General features: G+C 39.8%; 1 protein-coding gene across 3 annotated transcripts in view; it reads right to left on the bottom strand.

Annotated features, from left to right (window-relative positions):
• RASGEF1A (RasGEF domain family member 1A) overlaps positions 1 to 10,398 on the bottom strand; it is a 157,293-nt gene that overhangs the window by 12,582 nt on the left and 134,313 nt on the right. For all 3 annotated transcript variants that reach the window (XM_017746388.1, XM_008642814.2, XM_017746389.1), the window contains 2 exons: positions 6,222 to 6,350; positions 680 to 817 (listed from right to left, as the gene is read on the bottom strand). In XM_017746388.1, the coding sequence (XP_017601877.1) occupies positions 680 to 817; positions 6,222 to 6,350 (267 nt within the window). The remainder of the gene's footprint in view (positions 1 to 679; positions 818 to 6,221; positions 6,351 to 10,398) is intronic.

Below are 10,398 nucleotides of genomic sequence, written 5' to 3'. Positions count from 1 at the left end.
CCCCTTGCTCCCCCCTCCCCCAAAAACCAACAGCCCTTGGTTTTATTCCAATTTGCTTTATCTGTTTGCTTTAGAAGGTTTTTTCAAGGCCTAGTTTTCTTCACAGGCTAGAAACTCAGAGCTGTTAAGACTGGTGATGGACTAGCTAGCAGAGCTCAAAGGTAAACTTTGTAGCAATACTGTGGCTGTCACCTGAAACATTGCAATAAATCAGCTGCTTATTATTGTTAGAAGCCGGGAATGAGCTACTAAGTAATAAACATCTTCACCTTGGCCAAGGGTACATTTGATACAACTAGTTGGTGTGCCTTGCAGAACTTAGACCTACAGAGTAGTAACAATGCACAAAGGATGGCGTGTAATTCATTACTAAATCCTCTTGAGCCATTATAGTTACTGCTCTTTCTCCTTCCACACCACAGTCATTTTTCACATTGTCATGACTATTTTCTCTCTTCTTCTTACGTGTGGTGATTAGACATAGACAGTTTCTGCTAATGGACCATTAAGTCCATCAGGCAGCCCGTGTCCTGTGGTTACCCTGACAGCTTAGCAACTGCTGCTGCAGTTCATTTAGAAAATACTGCCTGCAGGATTGTACAGAACATGGCACAGTTCGTGTAACAGCTGTCAAATACTGCTTGAGCACTTAACTTTTTTTTCCTCCTCCCACCCCTACCTCATCACATTGTGTGATCCTGTGAGCAATCTCCTTCAACTCTTTCATGGATTTTTCATCTTGGAAATCATAGGGGAAAGTTTCAGTCCATTCCTTCAGGAGCTGAATGATTTTGGCAGCGAAGGATTTTAGTTTTGCCTAGGAAAGAAACAATGAGTTGATTACTGACCATAGACCTGTCTAACTACAAATTAAATTAACTGATAAAGGTTCACAGAAATCTAGAAACACCCTTGAAAATACTTTGCATTAATAGTAGGTGAGGGGAACCAAAAAAAAGAACATATTTCACTGTGCACTAGATTCCTAAATAGTATCATTTAGCCTCCTTTCATGATAGCTTGGTAACGTCTCTTACCAAACACTTTGAAGATATTTTCAAGGTTAGCTGTATAAAACCACAAAGGTGACAGAACAGTTCAAGTGACTTATTTAACTGAAATCCATGGGATTTAAGCTGATTTACGCCATCTGAGGCAGCAGTACTGTAGTGTTTGAATTCAAACCACAGCACTCTACCAACTGTCTTCCATGAAAAATGTTCACAAAGATATTTCTGTTCCATAGAATTTATCAGACCATCCAGACTGAGCTGTATATTAAATAAATGAATGACAGGAAAGATGTATGTGTTCTCTCCACGATGTCTAAATCAAAACAGACTTTGAAAATAAAAGGTATTGGCTCAGAAAGCTATCATCCACAGAAAGGAGTAGGAAGAGTAGTTTTCTAAATTTTTTTTTTTTGTTACCTGTGACTCATCTAAGGCTTTTCATCAGTTAGACCTGAACTGGATGCCAATTACTCCCCCCTCCATTGTATCGATGGACAGCAGCACCAGTACATCCAAGGGAGCACTCTTATAAAATTGGGAGAGTGAGTGCTAAGTACACTTTTCAAGAACAAGAAGAATCAAACCTTAATTCAGGTTATATTTATCCTCCTACCCAACTTGTGATGCACTGAGGAAAAAGAGGAAGCTTTGCTTTGTGGTCCCTCCCCACTTGTGTAAGTGCAGACGTCCCCCCAGGCACAGCACAGCCCTTCCCTCACTGCACTGCCCAGCAGCCTCTTTGGGGGGCAGGAGGGGACTGAACATGTGAGTGTCACCACAGGAAACTGCTGTAAGACAAATAGAGAATGTCTTCAAATGCTGGTAGCAACTCCTGCCAAAGCATCATCTCATGATGGTATGTCCCAGTTTATTTAATCAAAACCAAAGGTCAATGTGACAAAGCTGGTTTTGTTTTGTTTTTTAAAGTATATCTCATCATTATATAGTCAATGAGGATATTAATAATCATTGATAAGAACTTTGAAGTTAAACCATGCACCCTTGAATCCTCCATATCTGAGAATAAGCCAGTGCCTCCTTGTAAGTCTAGAGGGAATTTTCTTGGGCTGTTTTTGGTTTAAGACCTGCAAACTGCTAGCATGCATTTCCTACCTGTTTTTATTGACAGCATTTAATCGATGCTGCTAATGAGAGAAACACAGAATAGCTGGATAGGGAGGCCAAAAAGAAAACATCACCATTCTTTTTGCCAGCAGTGGGCACTCCTGCAAAGCAGAGTCTCAGTGCCCCTCATGTGCAGCTTCAAGCTATTTCTCAAGTGTGGGACAGAGCTCCAGATTATTGCTGCCTGTCCTCCAAACTCCCACTGTCATCTGCCTTGGGGAAAAGACGATTTATACTTATTTCCTAGGAAATGCATGGAGCCTGAATAATCTGTAGGTGGTGATGGACAATTAATCAGCCAGGGAGTGCACTTCCACTCAATTAAAGTTAACAGGTATGTGCCTACTCCACTTTTGTTTACCAAAAGCTGCTACAGAACTGTTTTTCAGAATTAATCATCCTGACTATCCTTGCTTTTTAATTTTTGGAACTGCAAAAGGAGTGGTGAGAGCAGAAAGGTTTCAAAATCTCACCTCAGGCCATGGCAAACATCTCCATATGAACACTCAGTTCATAAAGAATTTATGGGCTGTCTAGACTGACCCCAGCAGCAGAAGAGACTAAATCAGTCATAGCTGATGCTTTTTTAGTGCTGCTGTGTGTAAGATTGCTCCTTAAAGACCAGGAGCCCACTGAAGAGGTAGCATTAGCTGTCATGATTTGAAGTAGGTGCAGTGTAACACCAGGCTATATTTCATCAGTTTTTTTAGGCACTGATATAGAAGGAAAAGGTTTGAAGGAGAAAAGTGAAGCTTTGTGCTTGTAGTACTCAGCCAAATTACCCCAGATTATACTCCATGCACAGGTTAAAACACAGTGATTTATGAACACTGATTTCCATTGTATCTACTTTTGAGTTGTTATGGTCTGCCTTCTTAGTATGGAAAGTTAGGAATGTTGCAAGACAAACTGCAAACTGTATCACTCTTCAGGTTTAAAAAAGCTTTATGTTTCATCAGATGCTTTTTACCACTCATGAAAATAAGGTGTACACTTTCTGAGAACAATGCTAAAAGACCTCAGCGTAGCAGAACATGGGATTTCTGTTTCATGTGCACTCTGATGAAGCCCAAAGCAGCGTGACAGGCTTGGTGCATGTGGTAACCCAGATGGAAACCTCACAGATCTGTGGGTAGCAGCACAGTTTCCTTTCTGTCATGGTTGCAATAAACCTACCAACCTACTTTTCTCTAGTCCTACTCCAGACACGAGCCTCCCCTTGTGAGGCCTGACAGAATTCTCTGGAGTCCATGGGAATACTTCTCCCACAAATATTTCTTTGAGAAGAAAAATAATTCTATTAAGTACTGTGGATTGACCTTGTTCTGCATGGGACAAGACAGGACTGAAAAACAACTTTTCATTAGAAAGGAGGGCAATAGCAGTACTGAGCTTGTAGGAAAGATTTAATGGCAATGAACTGGTTATGAGTATTTTTTTATTCTTTGGTTTTAAAAAGGAGAACTTACTGGCATCAAAACCCAGGGGATATAGTAATTTTTGAAGGGACTTACATATTCAAAGACTGGTAAAACAGACTTAATAGAAACTAACTTCTACATTCTCCTGTTATTTCTTCTTTAACTTTAGATACATAAAATACTCTCTAGCTGCAGAAAAAATGTACCATAGTGGTAAAAACAGGGTTTTTTTTCCATTCAATAGTACTATACAAGTGATTTTTCCCTGATAATCTCATTTGAGACTTTCCAATCTCTGATGCACTTATGGAGAGTTAAGTTTTCTCCTTTATGGTCAGTCTTAACTACTGACTTGTATGTTATAATTGATGTCTTAAACTGTGAAATTCTTGCTTCTTATGAGCAGTTAAAAGGACTCTAAGCAGCCTCCAAGACACCTCACAGTGTTTTTCTTTTCAATACATTTTTCTCTGGGTTGTATTTCTGTAGAACTCTTTGGCTAGCCAGTAGTGTCAAAACCAACAGAATGATAAGTATTGTGGTGTGTAACTTCAAAACCTGGTTTCTTGCTGCTTCCTCAGCTTACATGCTATCCAGGGCACCAAGCTGTCCAGCTTGTCTTAAGAGATTTGCATAAGCAAACTCTATCAGAAATGATCAGAGATGCTTTAACTGCTTTTGTCAGCTATTTCCTGCTATGCAGCCACTTAATTAGAAGGTGCTGGTAGCTGATGATACCTTCATGGATTATGACTGAATACTTAAGAGTATCTTGAGTCAAGAGTTTTTATCCTGCATGTGAAATGAGATTTCATTTGTTGCCATGTAGAAAAACAAATGTTTGCAAATGCTAGTGGCCAAATTGTTCTGTAAAACAGGTGCTTGCAGCAGAGGGCAGTAAAGTAGCATTTTGAGAGGAATGTTAGAAGTTTAGGTAGTGTTTTCCAAGAAGTTTGTGTTTAGAAGGCAGGAAAAAATTACAGTTTATATTAAGGAGGTAGGAATGGATCAAGGGCATAGTAGAAAGAGCATGTAAATTAAAGCCACATCCCAAAAGTGTTTTATTGTCACCCTGCTGTTTGCTGGTTTTCCTGCAGGCCCATTTCCAAGCTGCCAGCAGGTGAAAGAATGTGGGTGTTTGGAATATGAGCTGCTCTGTTGGACATCCTGTTGTTAGGATATAATGCCATTTAATTTCTACTAGGAAGCCATGACTTTTTAACACATCTGTTGAGAAGCCACACTAATACTACTTTACAATTAGTATTGTATCTCTAAATACCCAGCTGATTTAGTCCCCAGAGACTGCTTTCATTTGAAAATCTCTGAAGTGCATTGTTATTCACGAAAGTTTCATCTTCTATCCCATTCATTTTAAATCCAAGTACTTCACAGATGTATTTGGACACTTTCTGCTCACAGCAGTCTTTCCCTGCGTACAGCTCAGATTGACTCATTCCATATTTCAGATGGTCCTGGCATCTTTTAGCTGTTCCCATCTCTGTTGTTTAGTTACGTGGTGCTGAGGAACCATTACAACTTACAGAGCAGAGTGTGCTCAGTCACAAATTAAGTTTGGTAGTGGTGCTGGGGACAATTATCACCTCTGAGTACAGGACTGCATGCAGTGGTCCTGGCACCTTCTTTCCCCGGCCCTTGGCTTCCCCAGCCACCTACAGGATGAGCTATGCAGATATTTGGAGAGCAGATCAGGGGACTGACCTGGATGAAATTTTGCACCATGGTTAGTTTGTCCTGTGGAGCAATTCTGTGATGTTAATAAGAGGCTGCACATCAGGAATAGTATGGGAGAAAAAGCCTTAGGTCAGTATTGCTGTCAAAAACTCTTTATTGACCAACAAGGGCTGCCTTTTGTGCTCCTCACTCAGAGTACAGACACACCAGGGAGAAAACAAAATGGGACTATTAATGTGCTGAAGATTAGGCATGTGAGCATGTAATTTCTTGTCAGAGAAGAAAGGTTCCAAATCATGCCCATGATTTAAACAATTTAGGTCTTTAAATACTTGTTGGTACCATCCTGTTTCTGTCACTCTTATTTGATTCCCAGCTCGGACTTTCCTGGAACTTCAATTTCAGTCCAAAGTCTTTTAATATACACTTTGCAAATGGTGACACTTAGATGGATGTAAGTTTGGTTTAACTGATTGTAGTAAACCATGTCAGTGTAGGCTACCTTTTTAAATAAGTGCATCTCTTTAATTTTTGTGAGAGGTAACTTTCGGATTTACTGTTATACTGACCCCAACAATAACCTAACAGCAGAGGTTATTGCTAAATCTAATAGGATGGTGAGGCTGACTGGAGAAAGGGTTCTTCTAGAATCTGATTTTCCTTACTTGGTCAAAGCTCAAAAGTGCAAACCAGCTTGCTGGGCAGGTTTCATGGCAGATATTGCTCTGGTGCACAGCACTGACCTGCAGCTGACTGGTAAGGCAGGGCATAACCTCTAGCAAATGTGGCCAGCAAATTAAGTGAAGGTACTTCAAGGAAAAAGGCCCAAATACAAGTGCATCCAGCAGCAAATGCCAATTACAATTTCATATTATTCTTTATCAGTCTATTTAGCTTTACAATGAGGAGAGAGTGGAAAATAAGTGACAGCAGCCCAGCTAACTGAGGGATGTAATGGTCCATTTACCTTTTCTGCCTCAGTCCCCGTTTCCAGCTGCTGCTTCTGTTTAATGCAGATCAGCCCCACTTTAGCCAGGAGCTCGTGTGGGTGAATGAAGACTCGTGAGCTCAACAGGAAAGTGAAGATGTAAGTTCTCTGTGGAAGGAGAAAAGAAACAATGCAAAAATAACAAAGCAAGTTGAAAAACTTTAGCAAAACTAATCTGTCTTCCTTGGAAAAACTAATCTGTAACCTATGAATGTAAGTTTCCTCCATTTAAAATTTCTGTAATTTTTCCTGTCTCCAGATGAATGTTGGTCTTTTCTAGCTATGTTAAAAGGAAATGCTATAGGCTTTAAGGCTGTTAACTGTGGGGTTTTCCAATTATCAAATGATTTCCTTTTAAAATGCCAGACTCAGTGTGCCTAATTAGTCATCACTTACCAAAAGCACAAATGAAATATGTCTAATGTAGGATGTTATGACTTTTAAACACCACTATTTAATGCTGCTTTGTTTCTTTAAGAGTGATTGTTTTTCACTGAGCTGCAGGAAACTGCTTCATATGTATTCCAAACCACAGCTGTAATGTCTTAATGTATGGGGATTTTTATTCCTTTCTCCCCACAGTCACTGACAAAAGTTTTCACTTAGATTGGGGGCCTATGACAATAATGTAGTTTTAAGTTTGACTTTAGTTTTTTGGGGCTTGTTTCAGAGTCTTTTGAATATGAACACTGCTAATAAATACCAACAATGATGATGTCTCATTAGAAATAACCTCTCCATTTGAGATTTAAAAGCTGTGATGCATTGTATGGTACTCTGGACATGTATCCATTGTATCATATTCTGGATAGTTTAATTGAAGTGAGGATGCTTTTGTGTCCTAGTCTGGGTTCAGTGTTTGAATCTGGGCTTCAGTATTGGACTGTAATTGCCTGACTAATGACAGTAGCATCTCATAAGTACTTCCCTTTTTCCCTTAGGCTTTCTGACAAAATGTGGAGTTGGGAAATTATAGTGGATCTCCTTGACCAAGTACTTCAATTAACCTTTTTTATGTTTGAAATGTGCACTATTACTTTGACCATGTTTTAGTAATGTGACTTTGCAGGACACAGACAAGTGCATTTAAATAGTCAGCGTGAGCTTGTACCACCTTGGACTGGGCAAGCGAACTGAGACAGCTAAAATCTTAGGACCAGTTGTCTAACATACAGTATCTCTACTACCAGCTACCAAATTCTGTTCCTTGCAGTCTCTAAAACACACTTGTAGTTAAACAAGAATGGTATCTTTATGACCCCAAAGAGGTTATGGTGTTTCTCTCTCTAATCACAATAAAATGTGCTATTAATGAAAAATGTTTTCACATGTCTAGTACTCAGTGTGCCCTGTAATACAAATTTAGCACTAACTACCAAATATCACGGCAAAAGGATCTTTTTTTGTTTAAACAAACAAAAAAAAACCCTAAAAGTCACAGTGTTCTGGGACTGAGTGAAAAATATAATAGATTACACACATATCTAGACATACCACTCTGTCCTGAGCTTCTGGAGGAAGCTGACAAAAGAACAGAGTGGAGTGTGATACAGCAGAGGCATTTAAAATGCTCATTCTGATTTGACGATCTTATTAGTGCTGGGGTTCATGTATTAAATTAGGAATAGCATTAATTCTGTACAACCAAAACCAGGGTTTATCCATAGTCTTTGCCTTGTTGTTTATGAATGGAGGAAGAGAGGAGGAGAAGGGCTAACTGGATGGACAGTTTAGGTCAGGTTCCTGAGTGCTTCCACTGATGCCTCCAGAAGATGGACTGTGGGGCCATCTAACAATAGAGCTCTTGGTGACTGAGCAGGTGGGCAGGGCAGTGACAGGACACTGAGAGCAAGGCCTCCCCCCTTGAAGGCATGGTGGCAAGCATGGCCCACAAGTGTATGTCTGGATATCTAAGAAATTAGGCTTCTGTTTGATATTTCATGTCTCTCCAGAATTTCAGAGTTTATAGTGACAAAAACATGAAAATCACCAATTCTATCAAAATTTATGGGTAGTGTATGTGATGTGTAATGGGCACTAAAATCAGGCTGAAAAGCTAACCTAACTCACAAAAGGGGACTTGGTTGTGTTATGGGACAACATATCAAATCATCTACTCTTGTGCATAGGAAAATTATTCCTAAACTGATATGCTCCTACTCAGAATGCAAGCACCAGAAAGAATAGTGTTGGGTTGTGAGATTTGGGGTATGTGTTTGTGTGTTTAACTATGCCTAGTTATCCTCTGTTATATTTTGCAGCTATCTCATGTGTTCATTGCTATCGTCGTTGTCCCTGAACTTAAATCTGTGAGTCTGAACTATGTGGAACAGGAATTTAATGTTGGGTGTGTCAGCTGTCACTGGGTTGTGTGAAAACTTTTGCACTGAAGACTTGAAGCAGCCCTCACTTTTACTCTATTTTGCATTTGAGAGACGAGATGGGTGGGGGAGACAAAAAAAGGACTTGACACTTTGATCCCTTCCCCACATTCTTGCTTTGGGAGTTGAGAGGCCTGTCTGAAAGATGTCTGTATGTGTATGTACAGGGAACCACAACTTAAGCCACGCTGCCCTGGCAGTGACCTTTGCTCTGATAAGCAGGAACACATTCTTTCAAGCAAAGATGTAATTTTGCTTCTTGTAGTAATTTTAGCATTGGTATCCTTGGTGGAAGCTTGTGTGATGTGGCACAGCGTTTTTCCAGAGTGACTCTGAGAAAGGGCCACTCACACAGCAAGAAAAGTGTGACACAGAGAGATGACCTGTGCTTTTATTTGCTTTCCTTGATAATGTTTTACAGGATGTTCATAGAAGTTTTGAACTGGCAAGATGTAGGAAGATACAGGCCATGACAGTGTGTACTTTCCATTTCAGGCTTGCTGATGTGTCTCTGTAATCAGTAATAGCTGTACTGGGCCCATGCAATGTTTTTTCAGACAGCATTAGGCTTTTAGGTTCTTGAGAAACAAATTGTTCCTTCTGGAATCCATCTGCTGTATCTTTATTCAATTTTTTAAAGTCACTTCACTGGAACTAGGTTTGTTACTTTGGAAGCCAAAATTGTTCCAGTGTGGTCAATCAAGATATGCTGGTTTACACTATACTGGTATCAAATTGAGAGAGTTTTTTGATACTTTTATTACTGACACAGACAAGGACTACAACTAAGAACCAAATTAAAAATGACAGCAGTACTGACCCCCCCATTTCCTTGCCTCTCTTCTAGTAGCCACTCCTTATCCAATAAAGAAATTTCAGACCGAACTAAGCCCTGCATTTCAGCTTAGTGGCAGGTCTCAGTGGCTAGGAACACAATTCTTTTGGATAGTAAAGATACTAATGTCATATGCCTTATCTAGATCAAGATAGATTTGCTGCATCTGCACTACTGTACACAGATAGGCTAAATGTTCTAACGGTGTAAAAACCTACAGTCTCTCAGGCAGTCCTCTGGCCATGAAGAGGATGGTTTGGAGAAGGAAATTTAGCTCTGAAGCTAGCTGGTTTGATAAAGAATGATTAAAAAATGCTTCCATAAGCTATAAGAGTGAAAGTTAAGCTCCATTTATCCTGAAAGTGACAGGTATTTGGGAGGACAGGCAAAAAAAAAAAAATTCCTTTCTGTACTTGGAAGAACATAAGTAGACACAAAAGGGGCTTGTGCTTTGCAAGAGAATAAGAAGCCAGATTCCTTTAGTGCCTAAAGTTGTTGCTAAGAGATGAGCTGAATTATATTAAAAAAAAAAGACAGAGCATGAGTGCACAAGACTAAAGAAGGAATTGTTATTCTCTGACCCAAGAATGCACTGCTGACTTCTTGAGGAGGAGGGAAAAAGTAAAATTTATCTGTGTGCCCTCACTGCTCATTCTGAAACTTTGTGTTTGTGAAATATTTTCTTCAAATATTTTCTTGCTTGGGCACAAGGGTTGCAGACTGGTACATTCCATTCCTAACCTCCTGAACTCCTCTGTCTCAGGAGTATACATTTCCTATGTGCTGAGCAAGTCCCTGCACACAAACAAGACTCAAAAGAGTGGAACACAAATGTAGGCGCTTATCTTTCCTGTCCTCCCTTGCCTGTGCTCTGCCAACATGGCAAATACATTTTTGTTTTGCTTCTGTAACCAGCACAGAAAGATACTCTGTGTTTACT

Source organism: Corvus brachyrhynchos, unplaced genomic scaffold (genome assembly GCF_000691975.1).
Source record: "Corvus brachyrhynchos isolate BGI_N302 unplaced genomic scaffold, ASM69197v1 scaffold279, whole genome shotgun sequence".
NCBI classification, from domain to species: Eukaryota; Metazoa; Chordata; class Aves; order Passeriformes; family Corvidae; genus Corvus; species Corvus brachyrhynchos.
Note: the sequence above shows the minus strand (reverse complement) of the source record. Positions and strands in the feature narration are given on the sequence as shown.